At 41.8% G+C, this 25,957-nt stretch overlaps 1 protein-coding gene across 1 annotated transcript in view; it reads right to left on the bottom strand.

Moving 5' to 3' along the window:
• hsc70 (heat shock cognate 70) overlaps window positions 1–25,957 on the bottom strand; it is a 38,613-nt gene that overhangs the window by 11,594 nt on the left and 1,062 nt on the right. Inside the window, exons 2-3 of the mRNA XM_028822426.2 lie at window positions 1,183–1,387; window positions 289–494 (exon numbers count right to left, since the gene is read on the bottom strand). Of these exons, the coding sequence (XP_028678259.1) occupies window positions 289–494; window positions 1,183–1,387 (411 nt within the window). The remainder of the gene's footprint in view (window positions 1–288; window positions 495–1,182; window positions 1,388–25,957) is intronic.

Raw genomic sequence — 25,957 nt, 5'->3', positions numbered from 1 at the left:
ATGTTTAATTATAAATTAAATCACAACAACATTAGGTTCCCTGAGGAGAGGAGAGTCTCTGAATCAGACTTGCAAAAATGAGACTCCCACAACTAAAGAACTAATGGCTGCCCTCAAATTACAGCACTTTTAGTGGGTATCACAATCAAAATGGTTTCAGATATTCGATCAGTTTTATAACTTCTCCTATATGGAAAACACAACTAGAAAATGGCTACAGCCCTTGTCCCACTGATTTCCATGGCAGCATGTAAAAGAATTAAAAAGTAATCTACTAAATACCCTCACCTTCCCCAGGTAGGCCTCAGAGATCTCCTTCATCTTGGTGAGCACCATTGAAGACACTTCCTCAGGGTAGAAAGTCTTCATCTCCCCCTTGTACTCAACCTGCATTTTGGGCCGGCCGCAATCATTGATCACTTTAAAGGGCCAGTGCTTCATATCTGACTGTACCACCTGGTCATCAAACCGCCGACCAATCAGCCGCTTGGCATCTACAAGAAAGCGAAACTAAACTAAACATGCGGAACACCACACAAAGCGATCAGAACTCAACAGGACACTTTAGAATTCTGGGAGGCAATTCCTTCATATCACTTCATGTGTGTAATACGGATATAATATGGGAAATTACATGATATAAAGGATAAAATGACATACAAGTTGAAATGGCGTGTTTCTTAATTTTGATTTTGAAAATATATTCTTATATTTCTCAGAGCAAAGGCTTCTCAGGTTTGGCGATTTTTTTTAATGTTTCATTTTATTTGGTCAGTTATGACCTTTTACCACAAGTGGGGAGAACTTTCACAAACCCCAGTCACAAAAAAAATGTTTAATTATTATATCTAATAGAGAGATTAATAGACGCATATGTAGAAAAGGAACTATATAACAGAGATGCCTCTGTGTTATGTGCAGCTTCCATCCAGACAGCAGCGATGAAACAGAATCCACCCAATAAAAAATATTTGCAGCAGACATTACAATATTGAACATGTAAAGAAGAGTGAAAAGATCTGCCAGAAATCCTGTACTCAGTAAGGAAACAAAGATTTCACAGTCTTACTTTTTAAATGTATAAAATCACTATAATTGTCCTTTTCTTACAGTGCTTCATACATTCAATAAAAACCTTGCTAAGTTCTACAGACCTCAATCCATTGTTGAAGCTGATCTTACCAAACACAGTGTTGGAAGGGTTCATGGCCACCTGATTCTTGGCAGCATCTCCAATGAGCCTCTCAGTATCAGTGAATGCCACGTAGCTCGGTGTGGTCCTGTTACCCTGGTCATTGGCAATGATCTCCACTTTGCCATGCTGGAAAATTCCCACACAGGAATAGGTGGTCCCAAGATCGATGCCTACAGCAGGTCCCTTAGACATCTGAAGGAAATGTAGAAGTATGAATCAAGATATAATTAACAGAAATGGTTTATTCTCTTCAACCAAGCAGAATGAAGTGCCTAGCCTTATCTGTCAAGGCTCTACAGCATAAGGATGGAAAAGTCAATTACATTTATTATTCAAATATCTGACAAGACACGCCACATTTGTAAAAATGAATAGCATTTCCAAGAGTTGGTTTTCTCTCATCACATATATGTTGTTTAGGATCATTTCCATTTTAAAATTAAGGGAATGGCATCTTAATACAAAACAAAAAATATTTTTTATCTCAGCCACAGTACTAATCTATCTCTATATTATACTGTACAGTACCTTTCACATCTATCTATCTATCTATCTATCTATCTATCTATCTATCTATCTATTATATAGTGCCTTTCATATCTATCTATCTATCTATCTATCTATCTATCTATCTATCTATCTATCTATCTATCTATCTGTTATATAGTGCCTTTCATATCTATCTATCTATCTATCTATCTATCTATCTATCTATCTATCTATCTATCTATCTATCTATCTATCTATCTATCTATCTATCTGTTATATAGTGCCTTTCATATCTATCTATCTATCTATCTATCTATCTATCTATCTGTTATATAGTGCCTTTCATATCTATCTATCTATCTATCTATCTATCTATCTATCTATCTATCTATCTATCTGTTATATAGTGCCTTTCATATCTATCTATCTATCTATCTATCTATCTATCTATCTATCTATCTGTTATATAGTGCCTTTCATATCTATCTATCTATCTATCTATCTATCTATCTATCTATCTATCTGTTATATAGTGCCTTTCATATCTATCTATCTATCTATCTATCTATCTATCTATCTATCTATCTATCTATCTATCTATCTGTTATATAGTGCCTTTCATATCTATCTATCTATCTATCTATCTATCTATCTATCTATCTGTTATATAGTGCCTTTCATATCTATCTATCTATCTATCTATCTATCTGTTATATAGTGCCTTTCATATCTATCTATCTATCTATCTATCTATCTATCTATCTATCTATCTATCTATCTATCTATCTATCTGTTATATAGTGCCTTTCATATCTATCTATCTATCTATCTATCTATCTATCTATCTATCTATCTATCTATCTATCTATCTATCTAAACATACACTTTTTCATATATTTTGATTATTTATACCATATCTTGCCATTACAGTATTATTCTGGTCCTGTGAAAAAGTATTAAAAGTGAGGCATCAGGACAGCACACAGGTATTACTTGTCTTGAAAATGCCCTGCAGTACTATGACATGCCCTCATGCCAAGAATGGGTGGTTTTTAGAGCTCAGCCACTCCTTGGGGGTCCTCCTGCTCCATTAGATGTATGTGTGGCAAACAAAGTGGTGGTATCACAGAGCCTGGTCAGCCCGCTCCTCTACACCCTCTACACATATGACTGTGTCCCCACTCACCATAGCAACAAGATTATAAAGTTTGCGGATGACACGACGGTGGTCGGACTCATCTCGGACAAGGAGGGTGAGCTAGCATACAGGGACGAGGTGGAGCGACTGTCAGAGTGGTGCACAGTCAATAACCTGCTCCTCAACAACAAAAAAACAAAGGAGCTTGTTATTGACTTTAGGAAAAACAAAACTGACATCCAGCCACTCACCATTGGCGGGGCCTGTGTGGAGAGGGTCCCGGTGTTCAGGTTTCTGGGTATGGAGCTGGAGGATGACCTGACCTGGAGTGCCAACACCAAGGAGCTGCTAAAGAAGGCACAGCAGAGACTGTATTTTCTGAGAATTCTCAGAAAGAACCACCTCCCAAAAAATCTGCTCCTTGCTTTTTATCATTGTTCCATTGAGAGTGTGCTCACGTACGGACTGTGTGTGTGGTACGGCAGTTGCACTTCCTCAGAAAAGAAAGCGCTTCACAGGGTCGTCAGGATAGCGGAGAGAACAATTGGTTGTACCCTCCCCACTCTGGAACAAATCTACACATCCCGAAGCCGCAAAAAAGCGATAGACATTTCGCAGGACTCATCACATCCCGGTCATTGCCTCTTCCAGCTTTTGCCATCGGGCAAGAGATACAGAGCTATGAAAACTAGGACAAACCGCCTTAAAAACAGCTTTTATCCGAAAGCAATCATGGCCCTGAACTCAAAATAAAACTGCTCTATATTATTCTTCCAATGTGCAATATATACCTTAGGTCAACAAGTGCAATTTGTATATTTATTACTATTCGGTTTGTTATTATATTCTGTCTTTTTGTCATTTTAACCCTTATTCCTCACACTGAGTTGATTGCACCTTCAATTTCGTTGTTCCTTTGTAAAAGTGACAATGACAATAAAGATCTATCTATCTATCTATCTATTAAAGGTACTGTAGTTAGAATTTAAGTTGTTGTTTTCCTACTGGCCAGCAGATGGTAGTGTTGTCATTCAGGCACAGAATGTTGAATGACTCTTGAGCCCTGAAGTGGCTTCCAGAAGGTCTTTGGTCTGCTCTTGCCAGAAGGTTCAGAACGTGGTTGTGTAATGCTATAGCTGTGAAGTAATGACATGTACAGTATCTCCAGGTGTCTGGCATGCCGTCTACAGTGGCCATATAATGTCATCAATTAAGCTTCAACAAATCCATGTGTTGTGAAAAACAAAAGTCATCTGACTGCCAAGATAAAATGGATCATTTTAAAGAGAACACTGTCAACTTTTAAAAAGCTGTAAAAAGCATAGTTGGCATACAGAGTCAGCAATAAATCTCACAAAATGTTAAAAGACGTCAAAGATGATCCGCAGGCCAGATGCCAAGAACTAAAAAATGGCAGGAACAGAATATCTTATGTTAAAAGAAGTGCTAATGGAGCTTCAAGTGTGAACAAGGAAGTGTAGCAGATGTTCACTTATATGGAGTTGGTAACCAAAGTCCAGGTGTAAAGGATCATTGTGGGAGCCCAACCGCAACTCAGGAAGCTGTTTCATGTGGACTGTCTCCCTGATCTCCTGAATAAACTGACAACTTCTTCATTTATGAGATTCCCCTCAGCTCCTCAGATTGTAGGCTTTGTACTTTTATAAAGGAGACCCTACACACAACCCTGTCACAACTTATAATGAAGCAAAAAAAACGTTTCAGTCCCAATGACACCACTTCCGGTTCTGCCCATTAATGGCGTGACTTCCTGTCTTGCCCTTTAAAGCCACCGTATTTCTCATCCTAACTCAGTTCCGTTTGGGATTTAAAACCTGTAAAGAACTCAACACGAATTACCCATTTGCAGCCAGGGCACAATATATGGGTGGCTGCCCCAAACCTTTTTGACGTCTTTGGACTATTCTTGTGACACTGTTTATATGGACCCCCAAGGTACTTGTCACTCTGCACCACCTCCAATTCCTCCTTTAGGATGGTGACTGGTTTTAAAAGCTCTTTGGCTCACATGATGAACTGGGTGCCCCATCCATGGTTAGTTCCTGGCTTGAACCCAGTGCTGTCAGGACAGGTAATGGCTGTCCAAATCTGGCTAAGAAGGTTAGAAAACGGACGAATGAAAATTAGAGGATAGAAGTCAGAAGTCCAACACCGTTTTGTTTCGCTGATGTTGCCCCCTGCAGGTGGTCCTCCCTGCACCACAAGACAAAGTACTCCACAAGCCTCCTGTACTCTGACTTGTCTGCATTCTCAATACAATCTGTGATGGAGGAATCATCTCAGACCTTCTGTAGATGGCAAGAACTGTTTTTATAATGGAAGTCCTTTGTGTAGAGGGTAAGCAGGAAGGGTTTTTATTTAAAGCATTTATTTTCTATAACTTTGTGGTCATGCAACTATGGCGGTACAGGAATGTGAGGAGTGAGAGTCCATCCTAGTAACTCTGAGTGTAAGGCAGGAATAACCTCTGGAAGGGATGCCGGCTCAGCAAAAGGCACAGTGACAGACATTTATAGTGTGCAAGTCAAAGTAAAAATATTTGTCTGGATTGTTGGTGGAATACAACGCCCCCTGGAGGAATCCCACATGAACTCGGGGAGAAACTGACGCAGATGTGAACTTGAACACAAACACAAAGAAGCAACAGCAGTAGTCATTGTACCGCCATGCCACCCTATACAAAATATGAATATCTCAGAAAAATTTAATTTCATAATATACAAGAAAATGGGTCAGATATTTTACTTTTAATTTAATTCCTACTCACTAAGCAGAGAACACTGGAGTGATGCCCAAAGCTTAACTTCTACGCTGTTTGCTATCAAATGCAAACTTTTCCATTTCATTGTTTGTGCCAAGGCACACGCTCACCAAGGGCAGAGCACTGGTCTCCTGAACGCTGTGAAGCGGAGCATTCCTTCATGATAAGGCAATCTTATGTGTTTGTGTGTGTGATGGTCCTGGCACCCATCACACACTCCGAGCAGCAGGCCCCTGCCACGCTGTGGCTTTCTTTGTTTTTACAGAATTTCTCTGGTAAATGAACGTGTATTTACTTACAGAATTTGTGTTTGCTCAGTCTCGACCTGGTCCTTGGTGAATGTTCTAAAATTAGAAGCCATGAAATCAGTGCTGTGGGGGACACGTTTGCACAAAGCAGACTGCTGGGAAGCTGAACTGCAAGTCACATTGTGGGCATTTCAGTTTAAGTGAAGTTGTGGCACGGTGGTTTGAGATGCTGCTTCACAACTCTGAGGACCTCAGCTCAGGTTTTGGCTTCTTCACTGTCCTTGTGGTCCTTGCATGCTCTCCCCATGTCCACATGGGTTTAATCTCATTTAAGATTCATGGGGAACCAGAGCCTATCCTGACAGCTTGAAGTGCAGGGCAGGAACCAACTGTGAATAGGATGGCAGATATGAGAACGATTTGATCCTGCTTTCTTCATAGTGATGTTGGGAGTGGCTCCAGCTAACATCTCAAAATTTAATAAGCATGCTGGATGGATGCTCAGATAGTGGGTCGGCGGTTTCTAACCATATGAGATGTCTATCCTCACAGGTGGTGCAGTGGTAGTACTGCTGCTTTGCAGTAAGAAGATTGTGGGTTCGGTTCCTCCCTGTGTGGATAGCGTTTTGAGTACTGAGAAAAAGCACTATATAAATATAATGAATTATTATTATTATTATTATTAAAGGTGGACAGCGCCCTGTGCTTCTCTATGATATGTGCGGTGCCTAAAAAGAAACTTAATTCAGTATTAAACGGGGCAGAGGCGGACTTAGGGGTGTGCGGCGCCCCACGCGGGGCCGGTTATGTCAAACGCTGTTACCGGTATGTGTGAACTGTATAAACTTCCGCGCGAATTTAATACAAATAATGTTAACATGCAACGGATTTGCTCATTACAGTATTCAGCTAAATTTTTGCAAGATAACACGCGGACTTTATTAAAATAAAACTGGAGAATATAACTTGACAAATTCGCTCGAATGGGACACGCGGACCTCAAAAGCGGGGCCCTCCAAATGCCACTCAGAAACGGGGACACAGCGGGCCATGGCAAACAGACTGTGTGCTCCAGTATGCTTGGCGCTGTTTTTATCGTCGGTGTCTCCAGGTATCCTGATCCTTGGTAGACCCACTTACTGGGCACCATAACATGTTTCTAAAGTTTATGTTCAACGATCCACACAATCAGATGCGATCAATGTATTAAGCCAGGGGTCCCTAAGAGAACTGCCGACAACGGAGACTCGCACAGTGGCTGCCCCCTTCACTGGGGACACTTTTCAGAACGCTAGGGGGGCGGGGCTTTGCAGCGGCTCAGAGAGAGGAGAGATACATGCACATACTCCAAGTAAAATTCCGTTACAACGAATATCTTTACAACGAAATTTTCATTATCACGAAGTATTTTTATGGTCCCGACAATTTCCCCATATTACATGAGTCTATGGAAATCTCGTTACTACCAAGTACATTCAGCAGATACTTTCATTACAACGAAGTGACCTTGAAATGCTTGAATGAATCATCCACCGAGCAGTTAGTTCTGTGGTCGCTGCTCAGTTGTGCACAACAATCCCCAAACAGAAACATTGTAAAAAAAAGTCTTTCTTCGAACTTCCTTCGTGTTTTTTTTTTTTTGCTATTTTAGTTTTCTGTGGTTTTCAGTGATATCTTTTCCTTATTGCTTGTCGACATTTGAAAAATATCCATTGAAATTTAACTCTTTGACACCCTCCTATAGAAACGGCAGACACGAAAAAACGATAACAGTTTATATTAGAAAAAAAAAAACTTTACATTTTTGCAGTTCTGGATTGCGACAAAAAGATTGAGACTCAGTCTCGTGTTTTGGGGTGTAAGACAGGGACTTATAGCGCAACCCCGATCTATTAGGATTCGCTTCAGTGGCGCCTCACTGCACCGCTGTGAGCCTGCTGTTATTTCACGCGTCCTCTGAGGAAGTCCTCAGAAATTAACACGACGCGTGCGCGAGTTGCAGTACCAGCAAAAAGTCGGGGGCGTAGTGTTCTAAAAGTTGGAATGTGACGTCAGAGTCTCTGTTTACTGTCTACATGTGACAGAAAGCCTCCATGCGGATCCTACGAGATCGGTGTGCGCGCTTCGATGTTTGATGAATGGTTCGATGTGGTGAAGCAAAATACCGACATACAGATGTATTCGTGGTGCCTTTATATTCAAGCATCGCACATTCCCGATTGTAATGACACGATACATTTTAAAATTTTTACCCCAGTCCCAAAGGTATCACGTCCTAGTGAGCTGAATGACTTTCGGCCTGTTGCTCTGACATCACATGTGATGAAGACCATGGAGAGGCTGCTGCTTCACCACCTTAGGCCACAGGTTCAACATGCCCTTGACCCTCTGCAGTTTGCATATCAGGAGAAGGTGGGAGCGGAAGATGCCATCATCTATATGCTACACCGATCCCTCTCTCACTTGGACAGAGGCAGTGGTGCTGTAAGAATTATGTTTCTAGACTTCTCTAGCGCCTTCAACACAATCCAACCTCTGCTCCTTAGGGACAAGCTGACAGAGATGGGATTAGATTCATACCTAGTGGCATGGATCGTGGACTATCTTAAAGACAGACCTCAGTATGTGCGTCTTGGGAACTGCACGTCTGACATTGTGGTCAGCAACACAGGAGCGCCACAAGGGACTGTACTTTCTCCGGTCCTGTTCAGCCTATATACATCGGACTTCCAATACAACTCGGAGTCCTGCCATGTGCAAAAGTTCGCTGATGACACTGCTATCGTGGGCTGTATCAGGAATGGGCTGGAGGAGGAGTATAGGGACCTAATCAATGACTTTGTTAAATGGTCCGACTCAAACCACCTACACCTGAACACCAGCAAAACCAAGGAGCTGGTGGTGGATTTTAGGAGGCCCAGACCCCTCATAGACCCAGTGATCATCAAAGGTGACTGTGTGCAGATGGTGCAGACCTATAAATATCTGGGAGTGCAGCTGGATGATAAATTAGACTGGACTGCCAATTCTGATGCGCTGTGCAAGAAAGGACAAAGCCGGTTATACTTCCTTAGAAGGCTGGCTTCCTTCAACATCTGCAATAAGATGCTGCAGATGTTCTATCAGACGGTTGTGGCGAGCGCCCTCTTCTACGCAGTGGTGTGCTGGGGAGGCAGCATTAAGAGGAAAGACGCCTCACGCCTGGACAAACTGGTGAGGAAGGCAGGCTCTATTGTTGGCATGGAGCTGGACAGTTTAACATCTGTGGCAGAGCGAAGGGCGCTCAGCAGGCTCCTATCAATTATGGAGAATCCACTGCATCCACTAAATAATGTCATCTCCAGACAGAAGAGCAGCTTCAGCGACAGACTGCTGTCACTGTCCTGCTCCACAGACAGATTGAGGAGATCGTTCCTCCCCCAAACTATGCGACTCTTTAATTCCACCAGGGGGGGTAAACGTTAATATTTAACATTATACATAGTTATTGTCTGTTTTTTTTCACCTGTATTATTATCATTCTTTAATTTAATATTATTTATTGTATCAGTATGCTGCTGCTGAAGAATGTGAATTTCCCATCGGGATTAATAAAGTATCTATCTATCTATCTATCTATCTATCTATCTATCTATCTATCTATCTATCTATCTATCTATCTATCTATCTATCTATCTATCTATCTATCTAAAAGTCTCACATACCATCTTATGTGCCGTCTTTTTTTCTGTGGCTTCCTCCGGACCTGACAGCAGCATCAAACAGCAATAGATCGCCACACAGAACACATTAAATGTATGATATTCCAGCTCTCTGCACATTTAGAATTCTAAGATGTATACTTGGTATCACTTTGGTGATGAAATGCATTAAAGTATGTATGTTACATTTTACAGATAAATCGTTAATTTTGTTTAAATAATGAATACTGTTAATAATTACACACATGGGGATGACACGGTGGCAGAGCGGTAGCACTGCTGTCTCACAGAGAGTCACGTCGCTGGTATTCTCTGCCTGGAGTTTGCATGTTTTCCTGCTGGGTTTCCACAGTGATTTCTGGTTTGCAGATTTGGTGACTCTAAAATGACGCTAGTGTATGTATGTGCTTGTGTTTACCCTGCGATTAGCTGATGCCTCGTCCGGGGATTGTTTCAGCCTTGTGCCTAATGCTTACTGGAATGGACATATCCCTGGATTGATGGATTTAATCATAAAACTTTTGATTCAGAGATATTGCGGTAAGGTGTCATCGGAATGTAATGGGTGTTCTAGGCAATTCACAACATAGCGAAGCCGAACCTGTTCTCACCGTGATGATATCTCTCACTGCCACCTGCTGGATTCATCCAGATTTATGTAAAGTGCGCGCGCAAGTATACACAGTACAACGCTTGCATAGCAGGAGAGTCCGCTAGAGCATGCGTCATGTCGCATAAAGCATAAACCCTGACGCGGCAATCACACTTCGGGACGCACTTCAGTGTGACGTTCCTGTTATTGGGGGGATGGTTTAGGGAGGGGGAGTTACCAAAAGAGTTCAGAAACCTCACAATACGAAGAAGAAAGAAAAGAATGACTCGGCTTCTGATTGATAATTGTGCTGCCCACAACATGCTTCCGCATTTCGATAATGTTCGTGTTGAATTTCTCCCACCCAATTGCACAGCAGTGCTTCGGCCATTGGGTTTGGGCATCATTCGCACCCTGAAAGTGTATTATCACAAGGAAATGCTGAGAAAAATTCTCGTCAGCATAACTTGTAGACAGGAGAAGATTAAAATTAACACGAAAGAAGCAATTGAAATGATTACAAATGCCTGGACGCAAATTAAAGAAAGCACTTATAGCTACAAATACAGAATCTCATTACTGTACAATGAAATATTTTTTAGGTCCCTGGCAGTTCGTTGTAATGGAATTGTACCTGCATTTGCACTACAGGCATACAGGCACTATTGGGCACCCCACCTTTACCCACTTTGCAGACTCAGGATCCAGCCAGGCTGGAGGAGTGCTGAAGGAGCCTGAGGAGGAAAATCTGAGGCAGCGATGGAGCAGCAGCACGTGGGGCAGAGGCAGAAGATAACCGTTGTTCAAGTTGGCAGATAAAGTGGCTGCTTTCAAAGCCAAACTTGATTTATGGGACTGACCAGTGAACACTGGGATTTTTGATATGTTTCAAACGTTAGTAGAGGTTGTTAAAGATACCAAGCCAAGGTCTTGTTTCTCCCAGCTGGTGTATGATCACCTATCTCAGCTTTCAATAGAGTTTGAGCATTATTCCCAACCACAGAAGACCCCCGAAATGGGAGGGAATGGATCCATGACCCATTTGTGAATAAGCCAAGTGAAACACCTTTGTCTGTGCTTGAAGAGGATCAACTGCTTGAGGTTGCAAATGATGGTGGCCTTAAAAGTATGTTTGAGACAACTTCAAATCTCCATACGTTTTGGATTAAAGTCAAGGAGGAATATCCTGAGGTTGCCACAAAAGCACTGAAAAGTCTGCTTCCATTTCCAACATCCTATCTTTGCGAGGAAGTGTTTTCTGCAGTGACAGCAACCAAAACGAGATTACGGAGTAGACTGAACATAAGCAACACACTTCGCGTGTCACTGTCTTCCATCGTCCCCAGATGGGATTGTCTGGTTGAAGGAAAACAAGCTCAGGGCTCTCTCGTGTATAAAAATGCCCTACGAACCCGCCCCGAATTTGCTTCTATAAAAGCAGTCCTTGGTGTCAAAAGGGTTGAGGACCACTGCATTAAGCAACATAAGGGCGAAATGGCGCCGTTGCTGGAAGTTAAAGAGGGAGATCCGCATAATAAGGGGTGCTGTTTACGTACCTCAAGCGATGAGCGATCCATAAAGTTATGTCCGTGCTGTGGAAAGTGAGGTCGTAGTTTTGGTAATGGAAAGTCAGGCTGTGCGCGCACCGGAGCTTCGTCCTTCCCCCATCCTTCCACGCTATTGATTACGAGGGTACTGCTTAGGTAACTAAAGGGCATCTCACAGGATCCAGAGGTTTACTTAGGGATTCTAGAACCTACTGGGGAGGCGGGGATTGATTGGCCATCGGCAACAACAGGACATTTCTTGATGGGACAAGCAAGTTCCCGTGTATACCCTTAAAAATTCTCATAAATAAATGCACGGGAATTTTTTTAGTAAATCCGTGAAAAGTCGACCCATACCCAAGTGGTATAACCCCGTTTTCAGGCCCGGCATCCATTCAAGTGAAAAATGAGGACACCCCTCGCCAAATGGTACAACCCTCGCGCGCGTAGAATTGAAACTATCCGACCATTCTTTTAACTCGCACACTACAGTTAGCCAATTTACGATGGACACCCAAAGGTTAAACAAAACATGAAAAGGGGTGCTGAGAGAACAGGGATTAAGCGAAGGAAGAAAAAAAAACGACACTAAAGGAGGAAGCAGCGTAATGTGCGAAAATATCAGCTTTATTTAGAACAGGTGCAAAAAGTTGTCATTCGTCCACTTTACAACACTGCATTGGTTTATATCTTAAGTAGCATTCGGTGACAGTAAAGTTGCCTGGTCGCTCCATTATCATGTGATGTGATGTGATGTTGGTCCAAGAGTCTATCGTATTGCTTAATAAAAGGCACTGAGTTTCTAGCATTATCAGCACGCCGTGTCGAGCTGAAGAACGACACCACTGTTAACGTCAGCTCTCTACATAACTTAGCGCCAATACAGAGCTTTCGTTGGTAGCTTTAGAATTTAGGCTATGCGTAGCCTGTTAAGAAAGGGAAAATGTTTAGTGAATGTACGATGCAAGTTTTATGGGTATCCGTCAATAAGGGCACGCACATAAAGGCGACCTTCAAAAGGGCGACCTCAATTGGGCGCTGCGAATAAAACCGCACATAAATAAAAGCGATCTTCAAAAGGGGGCGGCACGGTGGCGCAGTGGGTAGCGCTGCTGCCTCGCAGTTGGGAGATCTGGGGACCTGGGTTCGCTTCCCGGGTCCTCCCTGCGTGGAGTTTGCATGTTCTCCCCGTGTCTGCGTGGGTTTCCTCCGGACGCTCCGGTTTCCTCCCACAGTCCAAGGACATGCTGGTTAGGTGGATTGGCGTTTCTAAATTGGCCCTAGTGTGTGCTTGGTGTGTTTGTGTGTGTCCTGCGGTGGGTTGGCACCCTGCCCAGGATTGGTTCCTGCCTTGTGCCCTGTGTTGGCTGGGATTGGCTCCAGCAGATCCCCGTGACCCTGTGTTCGGATTCAGCGGGTTGGAAAATGGATGGATGGATGGATCTTCAAAAGGGCGACTTCAATTGAGCGCCGAATAAAGGCACGCGTAAATAAAGGCGAGCTTCAAAAGGATGACCTCAATTGAGCGCCGAATAACTGCGCGCATAAATAAAGGAGTGCTTCAAAAGGGTGACGTCAATTGGGCGCAGCGAATAAAGGCAAACGCAACAAAATTACAGAAAATGTATTAGATAAAGGCAATGATTGAACGTATAAAAAGGTGAAAGCAAGAATATTAAAACATCCAATTAATTAATGCATGAACTTCTAACGAACTATTTCTAAAGCTCTCTATATTTCCTTGTTTTCAAAATTACAGAAAATTAGATTAAGGCAATGACTGACTGTATAAAAAGGTGAAAGCAAGTTACACTTGAAGCTGTAGATTATGTGCAATGCCACGTAGATATTCGAGATGCGGTCTATTAGCATAATCAAGGACAATTAATTTAATTCGCTCCGAAGGTCATCCTTTTGAAGCGCTCCTTTATTTGCGCACGCATTTATTCGGCGCTCAATTGAGGTCGTCCTTTTGAAGATCGCTTTTATTTATGTGCGCTTTTATTCTCCGCGCCCAATTGAGGTCGCCCTTTTGAAGGTCGCCTTTTTGTGCGCGCCCTTATTGAATAGAACCAGTTTTATGCAACCAAAACGCTACCTGCTAGTAATGCCAGTGAAAAAAAACGCCGCCCGTGTTTTTACGGTTCTACTCCAACTAGCAGCCACATAATGTCACTCTATAGTGACAGTGATCAGGCAGGGATAGAGGGTCGTAAATAACGACAGCACCAGGTACACTCAACAATAAAGATGCCACTGTGGTTCTTCAAAGCGATGCAATGGGGGAACCATTTTTGGTTATCAAAAGACCCATCCACATGAAGGTTCCAGAAAGAACCTTTATTAATTTAGAACTGTAACAGGCTCCATACAGTAAATAACCATGAACAGAAGGCAACAGATTTGTGACATACCAATGGCTCATGATTTTAAAAGCAGTCTTGCAGCATACAGTAACACAGGTTAAGTCCAGGTTTTCTTAATCTGTTAGTGTTCTGATAGAATGCCTACCGAAATATTAAAGATTTCTGATTTTTCTACACATTAGGTGGTATTTTAAACACAAAGAACCAACTTCATATGCAAAGAACCCTTCTCAGAATGCAATGGCTATTTGTCCAGCAATTGTTCTGCAAGAAACTACATACATACACTACACTACAAGTGCTGTTGAAGAAACATTATTTTTAAGAGTGTATGTGCAACATTGTGGAGCTGTGGTGTGATGATAAAATGGAGGTATTTTTCATTATTTCAAAAAATATAAGACCATTATTATGACTGCACGATATGAAGAAATTATATGTAATAATATAGTATATCTGTACAGGCATTATGTATTATACATAAGTAGCATATGTATTATAAGTAGCCATGGTACATTGCAGTAGTCCTATTAATTACTTAATTTATTTGTGTCCCTGTGGGAAGGGAGGAATTTAGTTCAACTGCAGGATCCATGCCAGAGGCAAAAGAGAGTTGCACTTCTGGGTACAAAATTGAGGCAAAAGAGCCATGGAGGATAAAGAAAGAGATACTCAGGTAGGTGAGAGCAACATTAAGAAGGCTGTTGATGACTTTGCACATCCCCAGTCCAAAGAACTTGATCTGTTTTTCTGTTCTCACTTCCAGCGATCCCCAAGACAGAGTGTGTTGTTAATGTGTTAAAAGTGATTGAAAAGCGAGGGTACAAAGGTAAAGCTACATATGCTCAACCAGACAATATTCTTGATCATGGCAACATGTTGCTCCAGCATCTACATGAGTGCATTGAAAAGAGCAGGAGGGCGCTGATTTAGGAGTCGTGTGTCTCCTTTTCTTTTGTTGGTAAATACTGTTCTGTCTAGTAATAATGCTCTCCCTCTACCACCAACACTGGGCGTTTGGTCTATATCATGTTACGCCAGGGCTGAAAGATATTCCCACTCCGCCCCTGACTCCATCATTTTACATCTTGTCTGTCAGTCAGAGCCGATAAGCCCATTAGGCAACAACATAGTCCTGTCTGCCTACGGCACCATCATCTGAGGGGTGCCGTTTATGAAGATTGAGGGACACATGCTTTGAAATCTAAACCCCCTTTCTCCACTCCCCACTGTGGTCCAGACACCGGGGGGGGGGGGGACGGGGGGGGGGCACTGCATCATGTAGGGTCCTATATGGCTTTTGACCAGCACTGCTGCCAGTACCTTGTTGTTGCTCCAAATTGTAATGTGCCATATCAGTATATGGTACACTATAAGTGACTGACTAGATTCAGTCGTTTATTTTGTAACCTGCAAAACCAGTTCAAAGACACTCTGTCTTGGCAGCATTGAACACACGGCAGAATACATCCCTAAACCAGACCCCAATCCACTTCAGGGTATCCTCAGATCTGTCAGTTTAGAGTCACCAGGTCTTTGAGTGAAAGGAAAACCCACACAGACACAGAGAGAATGTACAGACTCCACACAGATGGAGCACAGGCTGGGCTTTGAACCCAGGTCGCTCAAGACAAGTCCCCAGGCAACAGTATTAACCCCTGTGCCACCATGAACTGGATGAGAAAAGTAAAACGGAGCACAATTACTATTTACAAAGTGTAAATGGAAATATTGACACCCCAGACTTGGGCTCTTGTGGGTGTCACAGTGGCGCAGTGGCAGATCTGTTGCCACAATAATCCAGCTTCCTAACTTCAAAATCCGCACCCTGTTACTGTTCATTTGGATTTAGCATGTTCTCCCTACTTTCCCCAAAGAAGCAGGTTTAAAGTGGCCTAGTGTGTGTGTACATGGAGCCTACAATAAACCAGCACCCTGCCCAGGTACTGATTCCTGCCTTGAACCCAGCACTTTCAGGACAGGCTCCAGTCCCCCACGTCTGAGTGTTTCATGTTTGGGGTAGCGAGACTGCCGTGTGACTGCGCCAAGGGGTGTCATCCACTAACATCTGCCAGGCCAGGGGTCAGCACTGGCACTTTCACTGTGAACACCATCACAAGCTACTTTGCAGAACAAACTGATATAAGAATACATAAAACTAGTCAAGGACAAGGTAAGCACAGGAGAAACATTAGGAAGGGCATCAAAAGTCCTCATTTCAAATGAAAATTGGAAAAAAAAAAACTGGAGTTGAAACATTTAAACTATGTTCTTGATTTTGACCCACTTTGTCCGCATGACTAAGCCAGTCTATTCAATCTGCTCAAACTGAAGTCCCCTCAGAAAGCCATTTGGCCGAACTCCCAATGGCTTCAGGCTGTAGCTCTGATTTGAAAGGTCACAAGCCTCTCAAGTCTTTGACAGAAGTGAACAGAAGTTCTAGAAAACTCTGTGGTTTGACCTGCTGCCATGACTGAGGCTTTCAGCGTGTGCACATCCTGCTGTCGGCGAGAGGGAGTGTTTTAAGCTTGGCACCGGGATGACAAATCTGTTAATTTGTTCATTGAACTTGTGACCCTGAGAGGGTCATTGGCTCCTTCATCCATTGAAGCTTCGACTAAAAGGGTCAAATCACTTGTTTCATTAAACCTGTGACCCTGAGAGTGACATCAGATGATTCGTTCATTTATTGGTTCAGGTCACTTAATTCATTCATTGAACATTTAGTTCTAGTTGTCTGCATCATGGATTAATGGAGCATTCTGTGAGTTTATTCATAACTGGGACTCAGCTGCCTCCACAGTTAAATCTTTTATGTGCAGGGACCCGTGATGCAGGCACTGCCTGGTTTGTGTGTGGTTTTGTGGTCAGTTAACATGGCTGCCATTCCTGTTGGTATGGCACCCAACGTGGGACGGGGTATGAGGGGCCCCGTATGGGCTTATTTCACATGTTGATTATTTCCCATGTTGAAACATTGACTTATTTTTGACTTTGTGAAAAAAAATAAACAGTTGATCGCAAAAAATCTTATATTTACCTCTGAAAGTCAGATCTGTTTGTTCAGTTGTCAAATATAGACATGATGAGAGTGCACAAAATCATGAAGCTGTGATACTAACAACTGTGCCGTCATGCTGACCTTGACAGAAAATGTATTTCTCATTAATTGCAAATTTTTCTCGACCACACATGAAGTGATCATTAAACCTTAAAATGTTAGGATTGTGTTAAGTCCCAAAAGAAGTATAGATTGTACATTTATATTACATACAATAAAGCCTTGTAATACATGATATGCATAATTGTTCTGGCTCCTTCGATGTTCAGTTTATTTTTATTTTAATGTATGCTAGTGAAACATGCAGACCTACAGTTCTAAAATAAAATGCAAATGAAAACCTATTTATGTTTTCTAAATAGTTACTTTTTCAGTTCCTTTATAAGTCATAATCCAGTTTTCTACTAGCCATTACCCGCCTAAGACAGGTTGAAATCTAAATAATGAACACAGACCTCAGCGTTAACGTTTGTAGTGCACCGTGCAATGCATATGTCTCTGTTATATGCCATTTGGTATGGGATTCGTAATAGCAGTGTCAATGTATGTGATGCACCATCTATTAGAATGGCAAATGCAAAGCATTTTATTATTACAAATGTTTGTGATGCGCCATCTGTTGGAATGACAAATACAATGCATATGTCTCTGTTATATGCCATTTGGTATGGGATTCGTAAAAACAGTATTAAGGTGTGTGATGTGCCATCTACTGGAATGGTGAATGCTGTGTATTTTCTTACTACAAAAATCTGTGATTCACTATCTTTTGGAATGACAGAGGTATAGCAACCAGATGGACACACAGACACTTATCCTTCTATTAAGGTGGACTAGCTAGTCAAAGACAGAGAATAGAATAAGTGTAAAAATATGTGGCTTCTCTTTCAATAATGTGTACTTTTAGTGCCTTTCCTCAGTATTCTTGTGTGTCTGAACCTCTCTTGACCAGTGCTCCCTCACTCAAACACATTCCTGTAAAACTTGCTTCTCAGACTCTGTTATTTCAAGGCCCCTTATGGCAATGTGCTGTATCAGTGCACACTCCCAACCTTGCTCACCACCTATCTGGTTTATACTTCCTGTCTTTGAAGGCGACTCACAGCCTGCCTCCTAAGTTTTTACTCCTGAGCGTGTGTCTCACACTCAAACATTCTCTTTTGATTCCGTTATCAAAGCCAAACTGACCAATCCGATTACTCATTGGAGCCGGACACACACACAGACCTTTGTATTTTATTATATAGTAGATGGAGGATCATCTACAACAAGCTGAACACATTGGTAATCTAACTTTCCTAAGTAGCACTTTTCAAATAAACATGAATCTAATGATGTAAAAGCAATACTTGCACATGGTTTTTTTGATGATCTTTTCATTTGTTAGCATGCATTTCTGTTTCATTGGCATTCTTGCATTCTGTACGCTGGACTTTGACTTGCATGCCTATGAGCCCTTGTGTTTGCCTTTTGCTTAACTGATGTCTTTTTATTTCTTGTTTTTTGTCATTAAGCACTTTCTACAATTTGTTTGATGCTCAGCAGATGTCATTGCCCTTTTTCTTCTTTTTGCCATTATGGTAGTGAACAATTTTTTTTTCAATTACTTTGACATAAACACACAAGGATCAGACTCTTTGCCTCTCTTTGTGTATGTTTAAGCTTGATGTTCACTGATAAATAAATGCATTCAAAATTAGGATGTTATTTTTATGAGCATAATTTTTTTAGAAGGTAAAGTGACAAGTCTTTTGAGTTAAGGAGTGGGGTGTGTGATATAACAAAAGGCTAGATAAAAATAGTAAACTCTCTGCCAGTTGTTTACACGCATTACAAACTCATACTTGATTATGAATTCTCATCATGTATTTAACGAACTTCTCGATTGCCGGCATGCATTTCTCCATGTTTGTTCTGTATCCTGCACTTAATGCTCAGCAGGTGTCACTGCTCTTCTTCTTCTTTTTCTTCCTATTATGGTGTTTTTCAACACGTAATTGGCTTCTCTGATTTACTTCCATGATTTGCTTGACACTCAGCAGATGTGGCTGCTCTTCCTTCTTCCCACCCTGTCACTTTGTATTGCAATCAATTTACCATAATAGACCCATGACTGTGTGTTACTTTGCTGAGGCTTTCCCTGCCTAAAATTGTTTGAATTTCCAGAACATATCAGGTCATAAACTTTGGATTAAGACCAAGATCAAGGCTTCAGCCGCAGTAGTCCACGAGTCATCACATAATAGACAGATAGACTTTAGCATTTTATATACAGAGATGTTTGAACCTCTACTAGACAAGCAAAGCGTGGAGGTTAGTGTCTCACAGCTGTAGAGTCCTGTCACGTCTCCCTGCTCCATTTCATTTTTTTTCTTTTATTTTGATTTTGAAATACTGTATTAATTTCTTGTGCTTTCACATGACCTTTGGGGTCAGAGTGCAGGGTCAGCCATTGTACAGCGCCCCGGAGCAATTTTCAGGTTAAGAACCTTATTCTGCTATTAAATTCATTGACAAGACTAAACTGGCCTGGAGTGAGTGAATATCATAATATTATACCACAGATGCTTCTTCCTTTGGCCTTAATGTGGGCTACACAAACTTTGCCTTGAGAGAATTTGTATCAAGAAGAGAGGCATTGATATAATTAGCCGGATCACAGTGCTGGCATATCTAAAGTTGGTAAGTTCATCCCTTCTCTAATCTGTGACTAGGCTGATGATTGTGAGGTTGTGGGCTCGAGTTTGGGGGAGACTTGCATGTGGGAGGCCAGACTAATGGTTTGAGGAGGATTAGCAATGCTGCTTTAATTAAATTATTCTCTAGCATTACGTCAACTTAATTTGTCTCTTTTGCGTTCGGGAACAAAAAAAAAAACAAACTTAAAACATAAACTACAATTTGCAGCTAACTTCATAAGGCTAAGAAAGGTGCATTTCAGCTTTGCAGGGGCCTTCCCTCTTTCCACTTGGACAGATAGGTTGACTGGTTTTGTGCTATTTTTAGCCATCCATCTCTTAACCAGTTGCTTTAAAGCTGGTGACGTTCATCACTATTTATGGTGTTTTTCAAGCCTGACTGACCATGTTAGAAACTTCTAAATAAAACCTTTCATCGCAAGCTGAGCAGCACAGATGGGGCATGGCTGCCAGTTTCTGCTAGAAAAGTGCCAGTGAGGAGAAAGTGGTTGAAGGCATGGCTTAAAACAGTTGGAAGATTGCCACTGCGTGTGTCAGTCAATCTTCATTAGGCCCCTTACATGCAGATGCTATTATAAATCGCATTTCCATGTCCATGTAAAGCAACAGCTATAAAACGGCTTTATGGGAAAACAATAAACAGCTATCTGTGAAAGGTTCAAGGCGGCAGCTGATCAAAGACATGGAGATCATCTGCCAGGGAAGACTGAAATCACTCAGGTGTTAGGATAAACACCAGAATGTGAGCAATAAGGAGAGAGAAAAAAAAAAGAAGACAACGGCCCGGGTCAGCAGCTTGGTGACACACACCCGCAGGCAGGCGAGTGCCTTAAAATATCACAAGCAAGAAGGTCCATTGAAATCCAAGCACACATAATCATTCAGCAGTCAGCCAGAAGTTAATGCACGCCATTCGATACTCTGTTTGGTTTTAGCTGCTTATTTGTCAAGCCAGCCTTTCTTGTAAATAATGGCCGTTGGGGATAAATACATTTGTTTCATATAATGCATTCACTTCCATATAAAGTCTTAGCTTTCAAGACGTCCCTTTTCCATTACAAGATTATAAGATGCAGGAGAAAATTCCAGCAGAATCAGAACCAATACTGGGTGGAAAGCCAGTTGATTTCATCACACCTATAAACATGTTGACATTCACTCATCCATCCATCCATCCATCCATTCTGGGGCAGCTCTAGGCATAGGTGCCATACCCTTAAGAAAAAACCCCAACCCACGATGGTTCAGGAGATGCACACTGATGTCACTGGTCGTCAATGTCAAATGCATTTCCAAGGGTGGCACCCTACAAGGGCTCCCCCCAGCTCAGCAGTTTAGTGTGTGATCGTGAGGACACCAGTCTTCAAGGAGGGCCCCCCTTCTTCTATGTCAACTTCAGTTACAGATCCGACAGTTCATATCTAAAAGTGGTACACTCTTTTGGATGTATCTTTTTGAGGACTTGCAACCAAGACTGCCTAGGGGAGCAATGTACCCTTAAACCAGCCCTACATATACCAATTCTGGCAGCAAAGGGCACAGGGTACCTGGCACCTGACCTCGATGGTCAATAAACACCCCCTCCATAAACACGAAGGTAGACAGCATCTCCACACCCTTCTGCGGCTGAGGAAGTTGAGCCTACCTCACCCCATTCTTACACCATTCTACATCGAGAACTCTCTGACCAGCTGCATTGCCATCTGATTTGGGAACTGCAGTGTTTCTGACTGCAAGGTCCAACAATGGATAGTGCACACAGCAAAAAAAAGGCATTGAGACTTCTCCGTTTTCCATTAAAGACATTTCATCAAGATTTTTAGCTGGAAAGCATAGAGCATTGTGAAATGCGGCCACCCTTGCTTAACTGTGACTGTCCAAACTTCAAACCACAGTCTCCTTGTCCCACTTCCATCTGGCAGAAGGTACTGTAACATCTGAACCAGCTCTGCCAGGTTGTGCAACAGCTTCTACCCCTTGGCCATATGGACTCTGAACTCTGCGCTGCCCCACTGCCCTGAGATCTGCTCCTAGTAGTTTTATTATATGCAGTACATGACCTAACATTTATCTACTTATCTATTTATAGTATAGTATACAGTAGTTCTTTACTTGTCCTGCTCTTGTCCTGTGTATATGTATATGTTGCATAGCCATCCTGTTTCCATGGTATTTCATGCCACTCCAATATTTTGCAATACTGTGCATGAATGGTATGACAATAAAGCCGTTTGACTTGACTTGACTTGAAGAAGGGATTGTGGACAGGCTGCCAGTTCTTCTCAGACACTCATCCACACCCCAGACCAACTGACATGACACACACATCACTGTTGGGGAAATCCCATGGAAGACCCTTAGAGGACATGCAGACTCCACAAAAGCAGTGAGTGCTAACTCTTAGAGCTGTGAGGTAGCAGCACCACCACCCCTTTACTTTTCTCTCAAATTCATTTATGTATTGTTTTATCTGTAATAAATCCAGTACAATTTACAGATGACTGATGTACTGTAGAGGACTTTTATAACTTGAAATGAACCAAAATTTGGAACCGCAAGCCAGTCAAAAATAACCGAAAAGTCCATTAATATAAATAACAACATATAACAGGAAATAGATGACCGCTCAATATAACAGTATTTTTTTTTTTTTTTACAACTAAATAGCTGGCTGCCCGGCCATCAAGGAATTGGAATTTGCCTCAGGACAGCTTGTAATAGAATTAAATTGAACAATTTATGCCAAGCAGTACATAAAGATATCTGGCCATCATTGCTATAATCATTCATACATCCACGTTCTGAAGCAAATTTCTGTAGTTTTGAATCATGTAGAGTAGAAGCCTTTTATAACAGAATCAGCAGCTAAAATACTTCTGCACTATATTCTGGTAAAGTGCCAGTAAATGTTGTTTAAACTAGTAGGTTTGTCAGTCAATCTACAGTACATATATATTATATGGTATCATTATCTATCCTAGCCATTATATTGTGCTTTTCACATCTATCTACCATATTTCATATCTATCATATAGTGCCCTTTACATCTTTCTATATATCTTATAGTGCCTTTCATTTCTTATCCTCTCCTATTTCTTATTGTAAACCAAGTTAATGGTAAGACTTAAGATACACATCAAATAAAGTACTTGATATCTATCTATCTATCTATCTATCTATCTATCTATCTAAAATAATTATGAAATACAACCTCCTTACACAAGATTTTCAGGTAAAAAAGTCAGAAGTTTTGAGGTAAGGTAGTGATACTCACTGATCATGACGCTGGATAATGGTTGTGTGTTGCATGTTGATTGGCAAATTTCACTGAACTCTGTACACATGACATTATTGACCCTTTAAACCTATAAATTTGTTATACTGTGCCTTTAAAATCCACCTTAATAAATGGATATGTGTCTGTTTGTCTGTTCATTTGTAATGAACCTGTCACTCCAACAGATGACGCATTGCAAACATTTTTAGCAATGCATTTTATAACTACAAATGTTTGTGATGTGCCATCTGTTGGAACGACACATGCAATGCATTTTATTACTTCATGCATTCAAAAATACATTCCAGTAGATGGTGCACTGCGAATGTTAATGAATATGTGCAGGTCTACATTGATTACTTAGATTTCAATTCATCTTAGGCGGGTAGCACAGCTACTCTGTTATATGATTCTCTTTTCAGTTATCTATCAAATCTATGCATCCATTATATGGTGCTTTTTTAAATCTATTATATAGTGTCTTTAAGAGATATCAAATTGTGCCTTTCATAGTTTTGTAGTTTCTGTAACATGTATCTAATAGTACCATCCATCCATTATCCATCCCACTATATCCAAACTACAGGGTCACGGGGATCTGCTGGAGCCAATCCCAGCCAACACAGGGCGCAAGGCAGGAAACAAACCCAGAGTAGGGTGCCAGCCTACTGCAGGGCACACACACGCACACCAAGCACACACTAGGGAAAATTTAGGATCGCCAATGCACCAACCTGCATGTCTTTAGACTGTGAGAGGAAACCAGAGCACCTGGAGACATGGGGAGAACATGCAAACTCCATGCAGGGAGGACCCGGGAAGAAACCCGGGTCTCCTTACTGCGAGTCAGCAGCGCTACCACTGCGCCACCGTGCCGCCCTCTAATAGTACCTTTCATATTCATTTATCTATTCACTGTGTAGTGCTTTTCATATTAATCTGGTTATCAGAATTAATGTCTGTTTATCTGTCTTACAGTACCTTTCATATGTTTGTATCGTATAATGCAGAGGTGTCCAACTCCAATCTTTGAGGGACGCAGTGGTTGCAGGTTTTCCTTCTTGCCACTTTCTCAATCAGTAACCAATCCCTGATGTCAATTGACTCCTTTTCCCTTCGTTTTGCTTGCCTTGTTTATAAAGACACAATCCTCTGAATTGGTACTTTTTTTCCCCTAACTCAAAAATGAGATGCGAAGTGAGCCAACAGCTAAGTCAGGGCCTCAAAGTCCAACCAGTTTCTTAATTAGAATCTGATCCTCATTGTTAATTAAGTCTATTATTTAATTCCATGACTTGTTGGTGCTCTCATTCTGCCATAGCTGACATTCCCAAAACTGTTGATTTTCATTTTTCTAAGAACATTGTCAAACTTTTTTGTGGACCTGAGCAGATGAGCATGACTGAGGCCTTCACTTGTCTTTATTTTCGGGCTAGCTGGTCATGTGGTGGCTCATTTTATATCTCATTATTGTTTGGCTGCTAATTAAGGAAAAAAGAAACAATTAAGGAGCCCAAGTCTTAAATAGCAAGTTAATTAAAATCAGTTAATTAATTGCAGAAACTGGTCACTAATTAAGAAAAAGTTGAGGTGTAAAACCTACAGCCATTGTGGCATTCCAGGTTCTGAGATAGACACCCCTGTTATAGTGCCTTTCACGTGGATCTTTTATGTTGTGTATAATGCCTGTGATAGAAACAACAAAAGTAACTAATTAGTTTAGGCGTACATGTATGTATGAGTATCCAACTTTCTATAATTAATACATTTAAGAGAAAACTGGAGAAGACTATTTCTTAGGGCGGCACGGTGGTGCAGTGGGTAGTGCTTCTGCCTCGCAGTTGGGTGACCTGGGGACCCGGGTTCGCTTCCCAAGCCCTCCCTGCGTGGAGTTTGCATGTTCTCCCCGTGTCTGCGTGGGTTTCCTCCGGGCGCTCCGGTTTCCTCCCACAGTCCAAAGACATGCTGGTTAGGTGGATTGGCGATTCTAAATTGGCCCTAGTGTGTGCTTGGTGGGTGTGTTTGTGTGTGTCCTGCGGTGGGTTGGCACCCTGCCCGGGATTGGTTCGTGCCTTGTGCCCTGTGTTGGCTGGGATTGGCTCCAGCAGACCCCCATGACCCTGTGTTCGGATTCAGCGGGTTGAAAAATGGATGGATGGATGGACTATTTCTTAATTGTTATTGTTTACCATTTCAAAAAGCAACACACGTAATTATAAAGCACATTCTGTAGTAACATCCACAGTTATCATCTATTGCAAATTTAAAAATAAATAAAAGTATTGAAAATACAAACACAAAAATTCGATTCACAAAGTGACTTAGACAAGCAGTTTAAGCTGTTTGTCATGCCAGCTACTTTGACAGAATGAATGGCATGTTCTTGTTTGTAAAATGTCTAAAGATTTTCAGGTTGTTAAATTAAAATCCCTGACATTTCTGTTTCCTGTAGCAGTTAGCAGGAGTGGCATGGGGGCAACCCAGGATGAGACTTCAGTCCATCACAGGGCACAAACACTCACACACACACTTGTATTGGGACAAAAATAATTTTTAAAACCCTCACCCTAATTACTGATGTCCTAATAAATAACTGGGCGGCACAGTGGCACAGTGGTAGCGCTGCTGCCTCTCAGTTAGGAGACCTGAGTTCGCTTCCCGGGTCCTCCCTGCGTGGAGTTTGCATGTTCTCCCCGTGTCTGCGTGGGTTTCCTTCCACAGTCCAAAGACATGCAGGTTAGGTGCATTGGCGACCCTAAATTGTCCCTAGTGTATGCTTGGTGTGTGTGTGTGTGTGTGTACCCTGCGGTGGGCTGGCAACCTGCCCAGGTTTTGTTCCTGCCTTGCGCCCTGTGCTGGCTG

This window comes from Erpetoichthys calabaricus, chromosome 17 (assembly GCF_900747795.2).
Source record: "Erpetoichthys calabaricus chromosome 17, fErpCal1.3, whole genome shotgun sequence".
NCBI classification, from domain to species: Eukaryota; Metazoa; Chordata; class Cladistia; order Polypteriformes; family Polypteridae; genus Erpetoichthys; species Erpetoichthys calabaricus.
Note: the sequence above shows the minus strand (reverse complement) of the source record. Positions and strands in the feature narration are given on the sequence as shown.